This window comes from Apiospora aurea (assembly GCF_038362705.1).
Source record: "Apiospora aurea strain CBS 24483 chromosome Unknown utg000006l_segment0_segment0, whole genome shotgun sequence".
Taxonomy (NCBI): domain Eukaryota; kingdom Fungi; phylum Ascomycota; class Sordariomycetes; order Amphisphaeriales; family Apiosporaceae; genus Apiospora; species Apiospora aurea.
In genome coordinates this window covers 3,988,855-4,009,455 of record NW_027117393.1, presented here as the reverse complement: position 1 = coordinate 4,009,455, position 20,601 = coordinate 3,988,855, and the positions used below count along the sequence as shown (strand labels likewise).

Here is a 20,601-nt window from a genome sequence, read left to right as displayed (position 1 = left end):
CCAGAATAGAGAGCACTTGGTCTTCACCAACAAATTTGCCCCTATCATTCAGTACAGAGGCCAATAACGAGTTTTGATACCGTCCTCGGTGTGGAACACAAGATTTATAGCCTGGCCGTTGACCTAGGCAGCTACTTAAGATGAAGAAGCACCTAAGATGCCCCTCAAGATGGTGGGTCATCCCTGTCTGTTGCATTATCCAATTATGTCGAGTGCATAAAATGACAGAGACGCCAAATTACGCGTGTTTCTTTAATTGGCGACGCGGTCTTGACGCGACTTCTTGGAAAGTGTTACCCTTCGTCGTCGTAGGCCGAATTGCTGGAGACAGCATATACATGTGCAATTGAGGTCAACAACCCCAATTCCACCATTCGGTACACTACGGTCTCGAATACTCATACGGCAAAAGAACCCTTCCGTCTGCCACCTAAGAATACCAGCCAATATGGCGTCGACGGCGCCTCTACGTCCTCGGGCCAGACCCGCCCATACACAGGGTTCAACGCATTGCGCCTACACACCCAACGGCTCGAGATTGGTATCTGTTGGGTCCAATAACACGATCAGGCTCTACAAGACAGGATTCGACGGCGAGCCTACCAACATCGACGACTGCCAGGAGCAAAATGTGAGCGTCGATGCTTCGGACGAGTTCTTCGTCGTGGGTTCAGAAGATGGCACAGTCAGCTTGTATTCGATACCCGATGCCACCTTCGACAAGTTCCTGCTGCGATGCTCCCTGCCCGTCCGAGATGTCGCGCTCTCTCCCGATTCTAAATGGTGCGCCGTTGCCAGCGACGAGCTCACTGTCAAGGTAGTCCGGACAGACGACAATAGCGAGGTCCGGCACCTGAAGGAGCACAACAAGCCCACCAAACACCTCGCCTTCGATAACAAAGGCTCTACGGTTACGCTAGCTTGTACAGACGGAATCTTATACGTATACTCGCTCACGGCAGATGAGCCCGAGCTGATCAAGAAGGTGGATGGGGTCATCGGTGCACTAGACACCGACTCAGAGCTTAGTTCCATGGTCGCGTGGCATCCGGACGGCCGTGCCTTTGCGGTACCGACTCCCACGAGGGAGATTCAAGTCGTCTCCAAGAATGACTGGGAGAAGCAGAGGAATTTCGCCAGGGGTCACAATGGCGACATCACAGCGCTTGCCTGGTCGCCCAACGGAGCCATCCTGGCCTCAGCCGGTAAAGACAAGAAAATATTACTGTGGGAAACCAAGACCCAGTCTGTCATCGCTCGACTGGACTACGCAAACGTCATGAGCATTTCGTGGCATCCTTCAGACAATTTGGCCTCCTTCACAAACTCCGATGGAGAGGTGTATATCCACCCCGACTTCGTGCCTGAGCAATTTGCTCAGATGCTTCGGCTCCCGAAACAGCCAGCCCCTTTCATCCACGACCCGATGGAAGATATATCAAACAATGCACGGAAAGTGGATTTGAATGGTATTCCCAGCAGGCCGCGACGAGATTCGCTGGACAGCTATGACTCTCTGATGGATGGTCCTCTGGATGGTCCCCTTCCGGAAGATGACGACTTTGTTGTTGATGACGATGGAGCCGGATATGCTTTGAACGTCAATGGAAAGCGAGCGTATGCCGGACCCGAAGGATTTTCACACCGCTCCTCCAAGCGCCAGCACCTGGAAGCGCAATACCACGACGCCTTTCAGCCTGGCTCTACCCCTTGGCGAGGAAACCGCAAGTATCTCTGCCTGAACCTGATAGGATTCGTTTGGACGGTTGATCAAGACGGCCACCATACTGTGACGGTCGAATTCTACGATCACGAATTTCACAGGGACTTCCATTTCACTGACACCTTCCTCTATGACAAGGCTTGCTTGACGGAAAACGGCACGCTTTTCTCATGTCCGCCGAAGAACGACACCCCCGCTACTATCTTCTACAGACCTCATGAGACATGGACCAACCGTAATGACTGGCGAACACAGCTCCCCAAAGGGGAGGCTGTCCTGGCCATGTCCCTAAGCGAGTCTTTCATCACAGTGACAACGACAGCCGGTTACGTAAGAGTTTACACACTCTTTGGTATCCCATACCGTGTGTATCGCCCCAAGAGCACACCCATGGTCACATGCGCCAGTTGGAAAGACTATGTCTTGACCATGGGCAACGGACCTGTTGGTGCAGATGGCAACACACGCCTGCTGTACACCATTGAGAATGTCAAGCGTGACGAGATCTGCCAAAACGAAGACACGGTGGCCCTCCCCGAGGGCGCGACGGTGAAGAGCGTTTTCTTCTCAGATCAAGGTGTAAGCTAAACTTACCAGATAACGTACACCTAGAACAAGTTATACTAACACCTGCAGGACCCATGTATCTACGACTCTACGGGTACACTCTTGACACTCCTTCACTGGCGCCGGCCATCGCGTGCCTGCTGGGTGCCGCTCCTAGACACCAAGCTGCTTCCACGTCTTGCGTCAGGCCGCAAGCATGAGAACTACTTCCCTATCGCCGTGGCGGACAACAAGTTCCATTGTATCATCCTGAAGGGCGGGGACCAGTACCCCTATTTCCCCCGCCCGCTGCTTTCCGAGTTCGACTTCTCCGTGCCTCTGACCTCGGAACCGCCAAAGTCGAAGAAGAAGTCCAGGGCCAACAACGATGACATGGACATGGACCAGGACTCAGACGAAGAGGAGGACGTCGAGGGCGGCTCCTCCGAGACGCGCAAGCTCGAGCAGCAGTACCTGCTCAAGGGCATCGAGGCCTCGCAGCTCCAAGACCTCATTGATGACGTTACGGGCGACTCGGGCAGCAGCAGCGCCGGCCAGCGCTCGACGCTCGCGCGCCTCGAGCTCGACATCGACAAGACCCTGCTGCAGTACCTGGCCATCGAGTGCCGCGAGGGCGAGGACCGCGGCATGCGCGCGCTTGAGCTCGTCCGCCTGATGCGCGATCGCTCTGGCCGCATGATCGAGGCCGCGGGTAAGGTGGCCGAGCGCTACGGCAGGACCATCTTGGGGGACAAAATTCGCGAGATTGGGGAGAGGCGGGTTGGTGGGTTCGAGGACGACTTTTAAGAGGTCCTACTCATCAAAGGACCAGAACCGTATAGTTAGTTGTATATACATCTGCCCTACCCCATGACGAGTAATGATGGAAGAGCGAGGGGGAAGAAAGAGAGGCCTGCCACGTAGCAGCAGATAGGGCCAAAGTAGGAAGGTCACTGCAACGATACTGTTTCATCATCAGCTTGGGTTTGGGGGCTAACTTGGAGTTTTGGCTGTTTGCGAGATGAACCTGGATGGAACGAGGCATGGTTGATTGGTCGAATAATTCAGCATCCCATGATGAGGTAGTGTCTATAACGACGCATGTTCAAAGTACATCGCATGTACCTTGCTCTTAGTGATACGAAACATAGCTTGTTCGTCCTTCTCCCCAGAAGCCTTAGCAGCGTGATCTGTCACGATAGTAGCCTACAATATCCCCCGTTAAAGCGTCTTGCAATCGCGGCTGTTCTGCAGCATCATCCTCCGCCTGCTGGGTATAATCCCAGCCAGGGGGCCCTTTGACGATAATTGGGTATCGGATAAATCCTGGGGGCTTTGCTACGCCGCTCAGCCGCCTCAAGAAAGCGTTGCCGGTCTTCTGAGGCGGCGAAAGAAGGGTTACATCCCGGGCGGCGCCGGTTGCAGATGCATCCAAAGACCGATTTATTTGCTAACCGAGATGTTTTGTCGCGGGGGCGGAGAGCGACCATTGCCAATGCCAATCAATGCCAGGCTGAGTATCAGAGATGCTACATCTATAAATACCTTTCTTTCCTTTTTATTTCCTGTTCTTGTGGTTTGAGATTTCGTATATATACTGCCACAATGGGGCGTGTTACCTGTCGAGATGCAGGAAATGCAGTAACAGCTCAGCCTCGACTACGCCGCAACGCAACGCATCTCGAGCCTGCATCGCATCGCGTCGTCGACACAGCACCATGTCGGGGGCGAGAGGCTCAGACTTTCAGCACATCGTCTTCTTCCCCATCTGTGACTTTTGCTTAAATATCCGACTCGTTGACAGCGTCTTTGTTTGGGGTCTGCAAATAATCTTTTGCTCTCTCAGTCTCTTTCCCTACTTACCCCTTTACGATAACATCGCAGAAGACGGTATGTAGAAACGGATGGTAGGTTACCCGACATGGCGCAGCCCTAAGCGATGTGTGAAGTACTGCTGCAGTGCATGCAGAAGCCAATACCTGGTCATCATCTACAGTTTAATCCTTGAATTACTGTTGGACCTATAAGCTCGTTCAAGGGCCCTTTTATAGGTATTTTATACGTTACTAATACCTTTATCGTGCTGAAATGTATTTTTGTAGATCGGTGGTGGCGTGAATTCTACGGTAGTATTTTTTTTATCTTTTTTTATATTTTAAATAAGGTATTAATATACTCTTTATATAAAAATAGCTTATTAATATTTTATTAAAAGTATAAAACGATATCTATTAATTAATAATAATTTAAAGGGGAAACTATAAGGCTGCTGCTAGCTTACTACTTCCGGGTGACCCTGTCGGTGGCCCTACGTACCCTGATAGGGTATCTCGCTTCTCTCGCTTGTTTACCCGCAATGCTTCGGGCGGCTATCGAGCCGCGTCAATAATAAGGCTGTTGCCATATCAAATCTCGTTGGGTCTTCTGCGCCCACTGCTGTGATCACGTCACCTCGCTTGTCAACCTCTTGTAAGGATGTAGGTGAGACTTTCTACAGCGGTATGATTCTGGAGTAATCGTAGATCTGGCTGTGAGATTCCAGCTCGATCCCCTTGTAGCACCACCAAGCAAGAATAAACCGGCATCATGTACCGACAGATCAAGGCATCATCTTTAACAACTTAAGCATGTGGAACCTGATCCAATGAAATGGCTTCTTGTGAGCTGAACGAAGACGATTTCTTCCTATAATCGTTGGAATGATTAGAGATATCTTGTTCATCTCGGGTTGGGGAGAAATGTTCGTTAACGATGTGTGACTCGCTACGCTCAGTAGGAAGAGACTCCAACGCCATTGAGGCACTCCCATTGGACGGCGGGCAGACCAACAGGATTAGGACCCCGACACAGCAAAACGTGACCCCCAACTTAATTGATCCTTCTTGCCTACCTCACCTGCATGGCTGAGGCTTGCCTGCTCCGGCCTTCCATGGGGTCTCGGTCGTAAGGAACAGTGCTTTGCCGCGACCACTACGCCCCCTCCATTCTGAGGGCATGCGGCAGAGAGAGCCAGGGCGGCGCTGACGCTGACGGGCTTTGATTTCTGATATTTGATCTTAGTCAAGGACAAGGATCGACAGGCTCGGCTGGCTGAAGGGGGTTGCCTCTTGGGGGTGGTGTGGCTTTGCTTGTACCAGTGCCAGACCTTTCCCGGATGTTTGGTTTCCCATTCCCAGGTACTTCGCTGATGCGCCAGCTGACATGCAGTCACATCACAGGGTATGGTTGAAGGGATCGTGAATAGCATCAATCGCTCGTCATGTGCGCAGTGGATTCGTCCAGTAAGCGCAACGTACATGTGGGATGAAGAGTGCACACACACACGCAAGGCGGTGTTGCTTCTCGATGTGACCCCCTCCCTACACAACCCCCTCTGTAACTCTGCAGCCCCATGTGGCATGGATGGACGGATGGACCAAGGCCGTGTACCTCCACCCTTGTAGACGGACCGTCACGATAAGGCCAACACGGGTAGCAGACCTTGCAAGCCTTGTAGAGTAGCATGGGCGATGGAGGGGAGCTGGGAAGGGAGGGAAGGGGAGGGGACCCTATAGCGACTTGGCACATATAGGCGCCAGCAGGGGAGGGTTAGAAGATTTCAAGGAGTGTCTGCGACAGTTGCATTGTCAGTTACCCGAGAGAAAAAGAGCCAATGCACTCTGGGCAACAGTCCCTTTCTCCAGAGACTGACAGCGAGCGAAGCGGAGTTTAGTGTGTGTCTTATAGTTATAGACTGCAACGTCGTCGTCCGCTGCATTGCAATGCCGGACCAGACTGGAGCTTGAGCCGGCCGATCGATCGGGGCGAGACTAATAAGGTCAATATATGTAACAAAAATTCTCCTACTCCCGTTGCTTGATTCATGTTCGAGGTCTTTTGTATGCAGCGACGACTCATTTGATAGCCGGCATACAAGCTTGGCGAGTAGGCCGGCGTTTGTCCATTCTACCACTATATACCTGTTGGCGGGGTTTTCGGGGTTTGAAGAGGTGCAAGTCGCAATCACATCTGGAGAGAGAGAGAGAGAGTACTACCAAGGGTCCATGGTTGGTGATACCTCGGGTGTTTGATTGCGAGGGTAGCTCTTGGAACCGGTGCTCGTCTAATTGATATCGGAAAAAGAAAACACAAGGCCGTTGTTGTCGTCACGTACCTGCATTTTGCAAGACCTGCTGCAACCAACATGAACCAGTCCTGCCTTTACAGAATCTACATCTCTTTCACCGGCGTCGTCGGATTCGACCTCCGGGAGGCTGGCTACACGTAGCAATGGTCGGCCCCATGTTTCCTCGAGCTACCGTCGTCCGTACCCAGCAGACTTACACACGTACCCTACAGTACCTACTTTCTTGCTACTTGGCCTACTGCGCCTCGAAGCTGGCAGGCGTTTCAATGTTTCCCTTTTGCTGTTTTATTTCACCCTCGCCCCCTTTCTTGTGTGTGGTTTTGGAAACGACGGATCCGAACCATGCCGTATCAAACCATCCGAGACGAGAAACAGCCCCCGTAACGCCAAAACCAATACTCCGACGTCATCCTTGCACCTTTTAGCCTTTTTGACGTGATTGCGAATCAGGACAACCCGGTCCGTCGACGTTTAAAGTCCAGCCCAGCGCTCGATGGGCCAGAGCCCTTCTAGAAATCTAGACCCGAATGGGTGGATGTGGGCTGCGATCGTGCCGCGCTTCCTGAAGCCTCCATTCTCACTGTCATCAAATCTTCCTTGTGGCCGGTGGTGCGGTGCGCAATTGGCCTCCGCGCCAAACCTCCAACTCCTGGGGCGCGGCGCCACCGGGACGGTAGCAAGTTGCAAGCCGAGTGAGCGAGCGCCTGTCAAAAATTTCTTGATTAGGTAGGGACGCTTTGGGTTGGAGCAGGTCACCTGTCAACTTTGCCGAGGACGTCTACCACATAGCTAAGATACGACTAATACTCCAGCTACTAACTGCTACCCATCTACAACCACCACTTCCACGACAAGTAATGCATGCTGGCATGCTCCCCAGTGGCAAGTGGATTGCCTCTAATCAAGCGCGTGTATGTGTTAGTAGCATCTGCAGTGGTTGTAGTAACAATTACAGGAGAATGGCTGCTCGTGCCACCGGTTTGACATTGTCTCACCGAGCTGTCAAGTCTGACCATCTGGTGCGCGGCTGCAGCGGTCGGCGATCCCTTCCAGAATTTGACAAGGTACTACTGGGCGGACTGGGGCTCTCGAAGTCGTTGGAAAAAGGAACGCGGCGGGCTTCATCTTGACGACTCCTCCCCGTTCCCACACTTGCATGCGGGTGCTTCTTCCTTGGCCCGGAAACGATCCAACCTTTTCCATCAGTGTTCATATTCATTGGGCCCCCCATATTTTGGAGGAGTGAAGACAGAAAGTCTCTCAGGTACAGGCAATGTACTGTAGTCTGTAGCCCGCGAGCCCGCCCGCCCTTCCTTTGGAGGTTCGCGTTGGTAATATCAAATGGGGGACCACAAGGTTGGCGCCGAAGCATCAACGAAAAACCATCGGACCCCAAATCGGCTTCGCTAGTACCCGCTGCAAGGGCGGCGTCTTTTTGAATTTTTCTCTTCTTCTTCTCCTGCTCTCTCTCGCGTTCTTTCCCTCCTCTCGCAGGATTGCGCTGCGCTGCGCTGTATGTCTGGTTCAGACGTTGTGAGAAAGAAAGATGATTCGAAACCTCGAAGCCCCCCGTAATGACTCTTCTCCACGCGGAAGACGTGTTTCTCATGTTCATCGCATCTATAGTGTAGACGGGCAAGATGTAAGAGAAGCCGAGGCAAGCTTGAAGGAACTATTTTTCCCTTGTCCGTGCCTAAGCTATTGCAGCAAGAGAGAGAGCTGCTGCTGTCATTTCTCTTTCTCTTTCACACACGCACACCCAAGTTACACAAGCCGACCCCGACTGCGCTAGGCCAGCGGGCGGGTCACCCCTACCAGTCTTAAGCCAGGCTACTAATCATTTAGACTTTCAGGGTTTGGCAGAGCTCGGGCTTGTCTACAAGTTCCCTCGCTCCAGATGCTCCAGTCGCTGATTCAAGCAGGTCTCAAGTTGTGATCAGGGCACAGCGATGAGCATCTTCCCGCCGACCCCCGTGAAGGGAATCTCAAGATGCTAGGTAGCTACTGCTAGCTAGGAATAGGTAGGTAGCAAATAGCTCCTGCACGTAAACTGTAGATCTCGACGTGAAAGTCTATCTGTTCGTTTGTTACATAGCTCCAGACCAGAGTGTCTCATTTGGTATTCTGTTGCTCGCCATGCCGGGTAGGTACTTACCCAAGGCATGGTACATAAGGAAGGAAGCCCGACCAGACATCCGGGAGCTGCACATGTTTGTAAGTATGTATGCATAACAGCACAGATTGATAACAATGAGGAAGACGAAGAGAGGACATACTTGTTATGTCAAGCAGGTAGACAAGTCAGTAAGGAGGCATTGGTCAACCAGTGCATATGCTGCACATCCTTGCCCTTCCAAACCGGCAGCTCGGCCCCTGGATGGAGAGCATGTCCCATCAAAATGTTCGCGTTCTGTTCTTCCATGTACTGCAGCTACGTGCGGAAGTACTTCAACCTCTCCCTAGAACCTCCCGTCCCCTCTAAAGCCAGCAAGTACCAGTTGACCTAAGCTCTGCCACCCCCCCTCCCCTCTTGGCATGTACCCCCCTGTGTCTGTCCCTAATACCCAACCGGGCCCCAATCACGGACTTGATTGACATCAAATTGACATCGGGAGCTTGTGCCCTGCAACTCACACCTCCCACCCAAAGAAACCAAACCACCATTTGATCTCACACCTGGTCCTGGACGCCCGCCGCCAGCAACCCAGACACCCCGACACCCAGACACCCAGACACCCAGACACCCAGACAGCAAGTATCCTTCCCTGGGAGGAGTCTGTCTGTCTGGTCTGTGGCGCGAGACGTGGTCTAGGCTCTTGGTTGTACATACTTGTTCCCGAGGTCGCCAAGTCCTTGTCCCGTCTGCAACTACCTGACCTTATTATTACCCTACATCAAATACATTTGATACGTCCGTCAGATTGATAGATGCATCTCAATCCTCCCGGACAGCAACCACCACCTCACGACAAGCTCTGACGCCCCCATTGCTCTTCTGTCCTCCACATCGCCCATTCACCAACGGCCTGCATCGCCAACGGCCGCAACTCGCCTCGCTTGCCCCCATTCGAACTGAACGCTCTATGCGATTTTGATTGACCTTCCCTCCTTGGATAGGTGGACCGACCTGTGTCAGGGCTCTCGGGAATCGGCAGGGGAGAAACGCAACATCGTGAACAAAAGGCCCCCCCGCCGACGGACTTGTTCCTCGACCAAATAAAATCTACGACCGATCCTAGGAAAGAAGCGAAACGAACACCCCCCCCAATTGCGACTGAAGTAGCGATGCGGTTCGTTGCCCCTACCTTCTCTAGAACACAGCATATAACAACGGGATTTCTTCGTGCTGGCACAAGTTGTCCACGACCGCCTTTGTTTCGTGTCTCAAGTCGCCGGCCATTTTTTTGCTGATATCTTCTTCGTCCCGTCGCAGAACCAATGGCTACTGCAATTGAAAGCGCGCCGAGACACCCCGTTGGCAACGACCGAGACGATATCATGGGCGCACGAACTGTCCCCATCATCAACACCTCGCAAACCCCCATCATCAAGACGTCAGCCCCCTCTGAAAACGGTGACCCTATGGATATAACAACGCCGACCAAAGACTCGAGCGGCCGCGGCTCGAGCAAGAGCCCGGATGGAGAGGGAAGTGGTTCCGCCGAGCGCCACACCAACGGCAACTCGAACGATCAGATGTCATCGGCGAGTGCGTCCATGCCAGCTCCTGCTGTCGCGGCCGCTGCTGTGCACCAGCCCAAGATCGTCCAGACGGCCTTCATCCACAAGCTATACAAGTATGTCACAAGATCCTGGTGTATGCCCCGTGTCGCCACAAACCTGCTAACGATGGCCTTAGCATGCTGGAAGACCCGAATATACAGCATCTGATCAGTTGGTCGAGCTCTGCCGAGAGCTTCGTCATGTCGCCTTCGCATGATTTCTCAAAAGTTTTAGCGTACGTCCAGTCCTTGTTGGAAAGCTATACATCGGAACCTAATCTGACCATCTATCTAGTCAATATTTCAAGCATACCAATATTTCGTCGTTTGTCCGCCAACTTAATATGTATGGATTCCACAAAGGTGCGCTTAATTATATATATCCCCTTGCATATAGCGTATATGCGGTCATGCTAACCAAGCTATAGTCAGCGACGTGTTCCACACAGGAAACCCGGAAACTGCCCTGTGGGAATTCAAGCATGGAAACGGCAATTTCAAAAGGGGCGATCTGGTAGGACTGCGCGAGATCAAGCGCCGGGCTTCTCGCCATGCCCTGGTGCACCGCGAGTACAACAACCAGAAGCCAACGCCGTCGCAACCTGGCACCCCGGCAGAACCTATGCCGCCTATTCCTGACGGGACTGACCCACGTCTTGCTCACATCGAACATACGCTATTCGACGTCAACACGAGACTGCAGCGCAGCGAAGAAGCCGCGGCCTACATGCATGTCAAGCAGCAGGCCATGATGGACACAGTTACCCGCTTACTTCACTTCAACCAAGAGCTGTCGCGGACTATTCTAGCTCTGGTGCCCAATCCGAACGAACAAATTCATCGAGACAGTAAGTTTGAGGCGCGACGGTTGACATGCGCACATAACGCTAACTAGAAATGTAGTTATCAACTTGCAAGGAGAAATGCAACAATTGCAAAGCAATACATTCCGTCAGATGGAGCCAGAGCCGCCCATGCCGGAGCCGCCCTTATCAAGCAGAGGGCAATACTTTGCAGGACTTGAGAACCCACCCGTCTCCCCGCGACAGTTGGCACAAGATGACCAGCGGCGACCCGGCGTACCGCAACCCCGCGGTGCTAACAACTTCTACCGTCCTCCTGTTCCGTCAAACCTGTCTATCAGCAGTGCGCGACGACCTTATGGGTCTATTGGCGGAGGCGCGACAACGCAATCGTCTCCATCTCCTCTGCGACCACAAGCACCGCCGCCTGCTCCTGTACCCCATCCTTTGTCAAACGTACAAGAGCCGCCACCCGGCAGTCTTGCTAGGCGCCACACTTCAGCTGACATCCGTGCTCACGGGTGGCAGCCGCAAAACCCGCCGCCTTTCGGGGGGACGGGACCAGGGTCTACGCAATGGCCCTCGTCGCCCAGTCGGCCGCCTCCGGAAGACCAACGGATCCGAGAATCTCTTCATACGTACTCACTCCAAAACGCAACCCACCAATCTCATTCGCGGCCCTCGACCCCACCGCCACCTCCCTTTTCGAACGGCATTAGCACCATGGACAGTTTCAACAACTGGTCTTGGGGCTCTGCCAGCAGCCGGGAAAACAAGAACCTCTCAGTCAGGGACAACTCAGGACCGCCAACTCGCAGGGGCAGCATGGCTCACATCTTGAACCCCACCGACACTGCTGAGCGAGACGATGAGGATGACCCTCGAGGAGATGAAGACCGAAAGCGGAAGCGCTTACAATAACGGCCGACCGTAACGAGTCTGGCTCGAGAAAAAACCTGAATATTTTCCCATCTTCACATTTTTTTTATTCTTTTTTTTATTTTTCTTTTGCATTTGACCCAGCCTTGATCATTGCATATTATACCTCTACGGCGGCCAATGTGTCATTTTGGATAGAAGCGATCTGAGGCTGTATCTGTTCGTATCTGTTCTCGATTTCTCGAAGGTTTGTCTTTCTCTTTCAAGGAGCTACTGCGGCGGCTTGTACGACTCTTGACATGCTCATGATCACTTCTTTTCTCTTTCGGCTTCTTTTTTATAATTACTGATGGGCCGTGGCCAAGTCCTTGATTAATATATACCACAAAAAGCGGACAGGATATCTAACAAACAACTGGGGGTTGTGTTGTTGTTGTACAGGTGCATCATGGATGGTGGCAAGCACTCCTTTTTAGGGAAGCCCATTGCTGGGTTGAGGAACCACGGACTCGTTTCCTTCCAGTCGGATATGACACATGCTGCAGCTGGCTGTTACGAAAACTGCGTATGTGTCTTACTCCATGTGGCGGAAACCACCGCTGGCTCGGAGGGGCCATACTGTATAAGAAAGACCACGGGTCTGCCCTTTTCTCACAGGCATTCGGTGCTATGCGTTGGCTCTGTACTCTTACATTTCATCTTTTTTTTCTCTTTTTCTTCTCTTCTCTCATCAGGACCTTGCGGGTGCAGGCGTGGGAACCACAAACATTGATATGAGGAGGCAGGATACAGTCTGGAGGTCGAGAAGATGGAGCTTCGACATACCTGTTCCAGGACAAGAACAGTATTATATACGGTCAAACATTACTTGACTCACAATCAAAATACCCAGATTCGACTCCTGTCTGACCAAGGGAAACGACTCTTGCATACACTCACATGACCCCGTAATTTACTTGCTTGCTTGCTGTGCTTTGCGTGACAAGGTGAATAAACGTGATATCTTCATATCAGGGGGTATCTATAGTTGGGAGGCATATATGCCATTCAATGCCCTTCAGCTACGCTATCTATCGATTCATTACTCGTCGCTTTGTGGAGCGGCAACGGCCTTGGCCTTCTTTTTTGTTGTTGTTGTTGTTCTTCTTCTTCCGCTTCTTTTTTGACTTGGCCTCCGCGTCGGGATTGCTGTCGCCGGTGGCCTTTTGATGGTCTCCTATTGAAGTTGCCGCTGCTGCTTCTGTCTTTTCTTCCTCCCCGTCTTCACTACTGTCGCCAGATGTCTTCTTCGCCTTTTCTGTCGCGGCCACGGCCACGGCCCCTTCCTCTCCTCCGCCTTTCATGTCCGTATCGACACCGTCGCCATCGGCGGTATCCTGGGTGACAGCAGCAGCCTCAATACTAGTAGTAGTAGTAGTAGTAGTTGTTGTTGTATCATCCTCTCGCCGCGCCTTCTTCTTGGCCCGCCCGACCCCGCTGCGCCCGGGCTCGTCGTCGCTGCTGGCGGCGTCCTCGCCGCGCATGCGCTGGCCGCGGGCCTCGTCGGCGCGGCGCTTCCTTCCCAGCAGCCGCGCGGCGAGCTTGCGCTCCTCGCGCAGCTTGGCGATTTGTTCGGCCGTCTTGCCGCGGCCGGGCCCGTGCAGGCCCACGCCGGCGTTGTCGTCGTCCATGGCGAGCCGGTCCAGGTCGGCTTCTTCGGCTTTGGCTTGGGCGAGGAGGGCGGCGGTTTTGGCGGCGGACTTGGAGGTTGGGGTCTTGTTGCCGGTGGTGGTGGCGGCGCGGCGTTGGGAGAAGGAGGCCGAGGTCGAGGAGAGGGCTTGGCGCATTCGGGAGGATTGGAGGAGTTCGATTGAGTTGAACATGGTTTGGTAGTCGGGCGCTGGGTTGACGCCCTTCTTGGTGGTTGTTGGGCCGGCCATCGTTGTATGGCTCCGGCGGCGGGTGTGTTTTGACGTCTGGCTTTTCCTGGGGAATGGGGTGCGCAATGCGAGAGTGCTGGTATGTAGCAATGGGCAGTTCCCTTCAGACAAGCGCTCGCATTCTGTTTGCGCTTGGGTAGGCTGCAAGCGGGTGTGATGGGATGGAAGATTCAATTGCTTCTATCGTAAATTTACATGATAAGTCGGCGGCTGCCGTAAAACCTTTGGTGGGGCATATGCGCTACGCGGAGCTGCACTCCACGCCTATCACCGTTAAGTCCATCTTGCATACCACAGAGTCCAGCGACTACTGCTCCCAGGATCATCATAAGCAACTACGCATCTTATGAGATCGTCCTTGCTTTTGATTGATGTCACCGTGTTGCGACGAGGTGTATTCTCAACATACCACAGTAATCCAAACCGACATTGGAAGCCTTGGCTTCATCGAAACAGCGTACAAGAGTCCGAATTGGCATCCTTGATGGCTAGGTTGCTAGAAAGGAATGATACGTGACTGATATGTATCTATGCTGATAATGAGCCAGAAGTCTCCCCCTATTTGTCCGGTTGTCGATTCCATCCAAATATACAAGACCCGTTTTACCTAGGTATGTAGACTGAGTCACGTTTCTGGTCAATCTACAGTCCTTGGGCATTGCTCGGCCTGCGCAGACGAGCGCTTAGACGGTAAAATCGACCATCCTTGCGTTCAACTTGGGGTCTGGAGCTACTTTTTGGGTGAAATATATGTTTTAAGAAAAATGGAAGACCGGCCAAGCGTACTTGGTTACAGAGTCGAGCTTGTATTACAACTGATCTCCTCCTTTCCGCCTACGGTCCCGGGATATATTCTACCCCAACCAACAGCTCGACTTGTAGCGTTCCCACGGGTGAGCTCTACAGTATTTACCTGATATCTGTGGCAGAAAACCCACTGTGGACGTTACCCCCTTTTACTGCCTCGGAGAGCGAACTCAACCGCAGTACCATCAAAGCTTATATACTCGGTCACCCAGCCTGCCCAGAAGCAAAGCAGCCCCGACCCGGGTTTATAATGCGCGTTGACATAAATCTCCCCTGACCGGGCTGGTGTAGCCTAGCGGTTAGTATTCTTATCTATTATACTTAAAGGCAAGAGGGTTCGATTCCCTCTGCAGTCATTCTTTTTTTCTTCTTTTTTTTTCGAGTTTCGGTACTTCCTTCCCCCTTTTTTTGTCAGTCACCCACATCACACCACACACACCTTTTCACTCTTTCACACCACTCACTACTCAGTTAGTTATTCCAACCACACAAATCACGATAACTGTTATCATTCGAAATGAAAATGGGAAACTACTTTTATTCGTTGAACCCAGCCGAAAGCAATGTTTAAACGTGTTGAACAGCCGCGGCATGTATCAGCGCACGCCGGCATGAAATACAATGGCTCTATCTCACGTACACACTCCTTTGGAGAAACCGTGAGCCAACTCCCGAACATGTAAAGCCCGACATTCGCTTCTCCATTCTCGTACAAAACTATCATGCTTCGCCAGACTCTTCATAGTCCCTCCAAACAAGCCCCTCGGGCACCGTCTTCCACTGCATCTCCTCATCCAGCAACCCCTTGACCGCCTCCCACTCCTCGCGCACCCTTCGCGCCCTCGCCTCGCTCCGCGGCGTGATGACCGCCCGGAACGGCCGGGGCATCACGAACAGCCCCTCAGTGAGATCGGCCATGTCCGGCACAATCTCCTTCCCCGTCACCTCATCGACGGGCCGCCGGAAGTCAAACGCCCAGAGCAGCCGCGATATGGCCAGGAACAGGGACCGGTCCGCGATGTGCATGCCCTGGCAGAGACGGCGCCCCGCGCCGAAGACGAAGTGATCTCGTTTCGATGCGTCCCGGTTTCCGGCCGCTTCGGCTGAGGTCTGCTGGTCGTGCGCCCAGCGCGTCGGGTCGAAGCGGCTGGGGTCCGGGTGGCGCTTGGGATCATGGGCCACGGCCCTGTGTACTGAAGTGAGCAGTCATCGACTAAAGGAGCAGGAATGCCTTCTTCTTACCAGACATTCCACATCACCCCCGCGCCCTCGGGGATCTTATACCCCATATACTCGTCATCGCGGATGACCGCATGCGGCACCCCGAGGAGATCCGTCGGCATCCAGCGCATCGACTCCTTCATGCAGCCGCGGACGTAGGGCAGGTCCGGCAGGTCGTTCAGGTCGGGCAAGCGGTCCGCCCCGCAGACGCGGTCGATCTCGGCCTGCGCCGCGGCCGCGACCTCGGGGAAGACCAGGAGCGCCTGCACGAAGCCGACGAGCGTCGCGGCCGTCGTGTCGGAGCCCGCTTCCAGGAGGCTGCCGCTGCTGTAGCCGGCGATGGCGTCGGAGAAGCCGAGTTTCTCTTGGGCGCGGACGAGGCCGGCGCAGAAACAGGGCTTTTGGGGTGTGATGAAACGATTAAGTATACAGTTCCAACTGGAGGATAGAGAAGGAGAAGGAGGAGAAGGAGAAACAAAAACAATTTGGTTGGGGCTTCATACCTTGGCTGTGCCTTCCTGGACGCGCTTCTTGGTATCCAAGTAGTGGCCCACGAAAAGATCATACTCCTCCTTGTGCAGTTTCTTCGAGTAGCGACGGATGGGCAGCAAGAGGTCGGGCAGGTTCCGGAGCACGGGGAATCCATCGAGGATCGCCGCAGCCGGGGATCTGAAGACTGCGCTGAATTTCTCGAAATTCTTGTTCTTGTGTAAGTAATCCTGATGACCTACACGAAGCAACACAGCAGCGGGGTACTCATCATGATAATAAGGTAAGAGGGGGAGGAACAATGATTTTTTTTTCCCCCTGATTTTTTTACTTACATGATATAGCCTCTGTAGCTTCGGGTCGTGCATGCTCGTGGTCCGGAAGCCGAAGACCATCTGCGTGGTCAGGGAGTTGGTGTACCGCTTGATATGGCCCGCGAACGAGGCGGGATCGTCCAGGAGGCCGACCAGCATCGCCTTGTTCTCGAGGTCCTGGTACGGCACGTAGGCCCGAGAGGCTTTGATGTTGAGGCCGGTGTGCATCAGGCCTCGGATGGCGCGCCAGGTCTCGCCGTACTTCTGTGGTTCGCAACGCACTTTTCGTCAGTACTCTTGGAAAACACCGGCATGAGGCAAGGTCCCGTGTATCTTCTCTTACTTACCATAAGCAACACTCTGAATCCTCCGCTCACGATATTGCCAAGATACATGTCGGGCCGCGACGAGTAGATGGCGCTCCGCTTGTCCAGCAAGTCCTTGATCGCCTGGTCCGACGACAAGACGATCATGACCTGGGTGCCCAGGATGAGCGAGTAGACGGGGCCGTACTCCTCGGCCCATTTCTGGAACTGCAGGTGGCTCTTCCCCTTCGGCATCAGATGAAGGTTCCCGATCAGCGGGAGCGTCGGGGGCCCGGGAGGTAAGCCGGCCGGCCTCCGGCCTATCTTGCCGAGGTGGTAGAAGACCAATAGGGCAATGATAGCATATGCCGCGTAGTAACTCGACGAGGACGCCATTTTTCTTTTTCTTTCACTCTGGTCTAGCTGAGCCTTTACGAAACCCAATGGATGGACAGCATGAAGAGCCCTGGGCCAAGGACGCAAGAGGTTTAAGGGATATTTCTACGATTTTCAACACACGTTTACTTGGCCGACCTATGCCATCATTGTTTACCGATCACCTCGTCAGCATCCCCAATACCGCCGGAATACGGGAGTTCTTCATATGCCGATTGGAACGACACGGCTTACCCATGCATGGGAGGTAGGCTATCTCGGCGCTGCCATGAATGAGGGGTAAGACGTCTTGGTGCGGAGGATGCAGCAAATAGAAACAAAAAGGGGGCAAGAAAGGGCGATCCCTCCAATCCCGTCGGAGCCGGAAAGGGGGGGAGAGGGTAATCCAGCTTCACATGTCGTCGGTGCAGCATTGACACGACCCAGTCTATGCCAAGAATGGCCAAAATTCCTTGGTCTATTATATATAAGTACCGTAGATCAGTGTCGGTGTTTGATGTATGTATGCATGTATGTCTCGATGTCTTTTCGGGGAAAAGTACCAAGCAGGCTCGGGTGTTTGGAAAAAGCGACCCCCGTCTCTGATATGAGAGGGACTCTAACTTGGAATGGTGACCCTGAACACCAAGGCCTGGCTATCCAAGTTGTTCCCGCTGGAGTCGGCATAGCGAAACTTACCGCCGTTGAGGAACCCGTTCTGTGTGATGAAATCGTTATCGCTCAGACTGAAGAGGAAGTACTCATCCTCCCGCGCCGAGGGGTTCACGGGGACCATGGCGATGGACTCCCACTTCTCGTTCTGTAGATAGTTAGCATGCTAGTCCCGATAGGCTTCCTTTGGTAGTAAGACTGGAAGGAAAAAGGGGGGCCAAGACATAGAGAGGCACAAAAGGAGTAAGGAGAACGCGAACTCACCAGCAGACCAGCACCCTGCTCCCCCCATTCCTTAGCCCGAACCGCCCCAACTGCGCGTTCACATTGAAGTCCAACCACCCGCAGTACGTAGCCGCCGTAACCCCATCCTCCAACTTCCCCTTCTTCTTAGACGCCGCGCCACAGTCCGAGCAATCGTAATCCTTCTTCGCCGCCTTGAGATCCGTAGCCCCTCCGCTCAAGTCCACGACATCGATCTGCCGATACACGGACTCGGATGACTCGGCCCCGCGGCCCGCGTCACTATCGCGCGCCAGCACGAGGAACTGCCCGTTGGGCAGCGCGTGCATCTCGGACTGCGCCGCGGCCTTCGGGTTCTTGCTCGGCTTGCTGGCCGCCGGGTCGACGTACAGCGGCAGCGGCACGATGTACGAAGCCGCGTAGACGGGGCTTCGGGGGTCGCTGACCTCGTACTGGAGGAGGCGCGTGTGGCGGCTCGTCTGCTTCTCGAGACCGCCCTCTTGGACCGTCGCGGCTTGCAGGAGGACCCAGAGCGCCTTGCCGTCGGCGGAGACGCTCAGGCCCTCGAAGCCGTGGTTGTTGTCGCGGCCCGAGTCCGGGTCCTCGGGGTCGGGCAGGGGCCCGGATTCGCCGCCGAGGTAGTGCGGCGGGTTGGCCGAGGAGAAGGATTCGGCGTCGTTGCGGTTGGGGATTAGGGCGTCTGGTGGTCGGATCGCTGCTAGCATTTTGCCGGTCGGGTCGAAGTGGTCTTTTAAAAAGGGCAGGTAAGCACTTCATGCATGTGAAAGGAGGGAATGAAAATGTGTAGGCAAGGACTAGGCTAGTTAACTTACAAACATAGGGCCCGTACTCATCCGACACCCAAAACGACCCGTCCCCGTTCACATACAGCCCCTCGCAGTCGACCGCCACGCGCCGCCCACCGGGCCCTTCGCCGCCGAAGCCGTCGCCCGTGTACGTCGCCACGGGCAGGTCCGGGAACCCTTCGTAGGCGAGGTGTCCCGCCGCGTCCGCGTCGAGCCCCGTGCAGGGGGCCCCGTCCGGGCCCGAGAACCCGACCGAGTCCTCGTACCGCAGCTGCAGGTTAGGAGGCGAGGGCTCTTCCGTTGTCGCATTCGGTGCCGGCGTGAACAAGACGCCGAACTGGTGCACTCGGGGCTGGAAGTTCAGGGTGCCCTCCGTATTCCTATAGAATGAATGAATCGATCAGCTCCCGTTCTTGTCGTTTGCTTGTCACAACCCTTATAGACCGAGGGGGCGAGATAGCCCCAGAATAAGGGGGCCGGTGAACAACACTCACCATCCACGATCCGGCAACGACCAGAGAGTCCCCGTATAACTCCCGTTGTCGAGCCTCGTCCAGTGCGCGGCGTCCATATGTATAGCACTGCCGAGGCCGCCGAGGGTATCGCCGAACTTGTCCACCGCATCCGCCGCGATGAAGCCGTAACCGGCGAGCTCATGGTACGTATACGCCTTCGAGGCACACGTCGTCGCATTGACTGCCCCTTCCGTCGGCGAATGGATGTCCGCCGTTTCCAAGACCCGGCCGACTACTGCCGTAGCGGCGGCGAAGAAGGCGAGCATAAGCGAGGAAAACGCCATGGTACATAGAATACACTAAGCCAATAGACCCAGGAGGGGAGTGGGAAACGAAAATCCAGAAAACTACGGACAAAAAGAAACAAAAATCGCTGGTTTAATATATACTCATCTGATCTCCATGTCGTAGCTCCCCCAGCTAGCGACGGGAGTACCTACTTTTGCGTCCTTATCCCAATCCCGAATGCAGAACATCGGATGGTGGTGACATAACACGCAGCTGCAGCTGCAGCCAGCCATCGCCATCGCCATCGCCACCACCCCTCATGACTGGCCCTGACCCCATCTATTCCAGCCAGTTTAGGAAACTGCTGCGCTCGGGATAGGCGGCTGATGTCGATCGTTTCGATATTACTCGCCCTCGCTCCTTCGAAGAGAACCCATAATCCCCGCAATGGTACGTCGATGCATGCGCCATATTCATATATTTATATGCATGAAACAAAATCCACGAAACTATTTCTACTAATCCATCGATAACGCCACCTAATTGGCCGACAGAGCAAGCAGGTATGGCCCTTCATAAGTCGAAGTGCAGTTCAGCTTCTGAGAAAGGACTTGGTTCTCGTATGGCAGACACCGAAGGACACACTCAGTCGCCTTCTTGGAATGTCAACAGCCACCTCATCTAGCGAGCACAGAAGACACAACAAGCAGATATTGAAAAGTTGTACCTCGAGCCCAACAAGGGCTTCGAGTATCTCTTATTCCATATACACTGGGCCTTGTAGCCGTCCAGAGAGAGGCCCAGGGTCGCGCATAACGTCCATACCGTCCTATGCGTACTATATAATATGCCTCTAGCAAATACGGTTCTTGGTAGATATCGTCGTCGTTCCATTCCTTGAAATCTTC

At 53.9% G+C, this 20,601-nt stretch overlaps 5 protein-coding genes across 5 annotated transcripts; 2 read left to right on the top strand and 3 right to left on the bottom strand.

Moving 5' to 3' along the window:
* Positions 1-448: 448 nt before the first annotated feature.
* PG986_009821 (uncharacterized protein) lies at positions 449-3,076 on the top strand (the record flags this gene model as incomplete). The annotated part of the gene is made up of 2 exons (XM_066846043.1): positions 449-2,302; positions 2,360-3,076. 2 exons carry the CDS (start codon positions 449-451, stop codon positions 3,074-3,076), a joined length of 2,571 nt encoding a protein of 856 aa, XP_066698441.1.
* Positions 3,077-9,833: 6,757 nt separating this feature from the next.
* PG986_009820 (HSF-type DNA-binding-domain-containing protein) lies at positions 9,834-11,841 on the top strand (the record flags this gene model as incomplete). The annotated part of the gene is made up of 5 exons (XM_066846042.1): positions 9,834-10,192; positions 10,255-10,353; positions 10,413-10,480; positions 10,546-10,965; positions 11,021-11,841. The coding sequence occupies 5 exons, from the start codon at positions 9,834-9,836 to the stop codon at positions 11,839-11,841; spliced, it is 1,767 nt and encodes a 588-aa protein (XP_066698440.1).
* Positions 11,842-12,869: 1,028 nt separating this feature from the next.
* PG986_009819 (uncharacterized protein) lies at positions 12,870-13,718 on the bottom strand (the record flags this gene model as incomplete). Its single annotated transcript, XM_066846041.1, has 1 exon — positions 12,870-13,718. The coding sequence occupies one exon, from the start codon at positions 13,716-13,718 to the stop codon at positions 12,870-12,872; it is 849 nt and encodes a 282-aa protein (XP_066698439.1).
* Positions 13,719-15,245: 1,527 nt separating this feature from the next.
* Positions 15,246-17,250, bottom strand: PG986_009818 (uncharacterized protein; the record flags this gene model as incomplete). Its single annotated transcript, XM_066846040.1, has 5 exons — positions 15,246-15,711; positions 15,768-16,144; positions 16,250-16,444; positions 16,571-16,813; positions 16,897-17,250. 5 exons carry the CDS (start codon positions 17,248-17,250, stop codon positions 15,246-15,248), a joined length of 1,635 nt encoding a protein of 544 aa, XP_066698438.1.
* Positions 17,251-17,848: 598 nt separating this feature from the next.
* Positions 17,849-19,749, bottom strand: PG986_009817 (uncharacterized protein; the record flags this gene model as incomplete). The annotated part of the gene is made up of 4 exons (XM_066846039.1): positions 17,849-18,049; positions 18,174-18,892; positions 18,978-19,330; positions 19,445-19,749. The coding sequence occupies 4 exons, from the start codon at positions 19,747-19,749 to the stop codon at positions 17,849-17,851; spliced, it is 1,578 nt and encodes a 525-aa protein (XP_066698437.1).
* Positions 19,750-20,601: the final 852 nt, after the last annotated feature.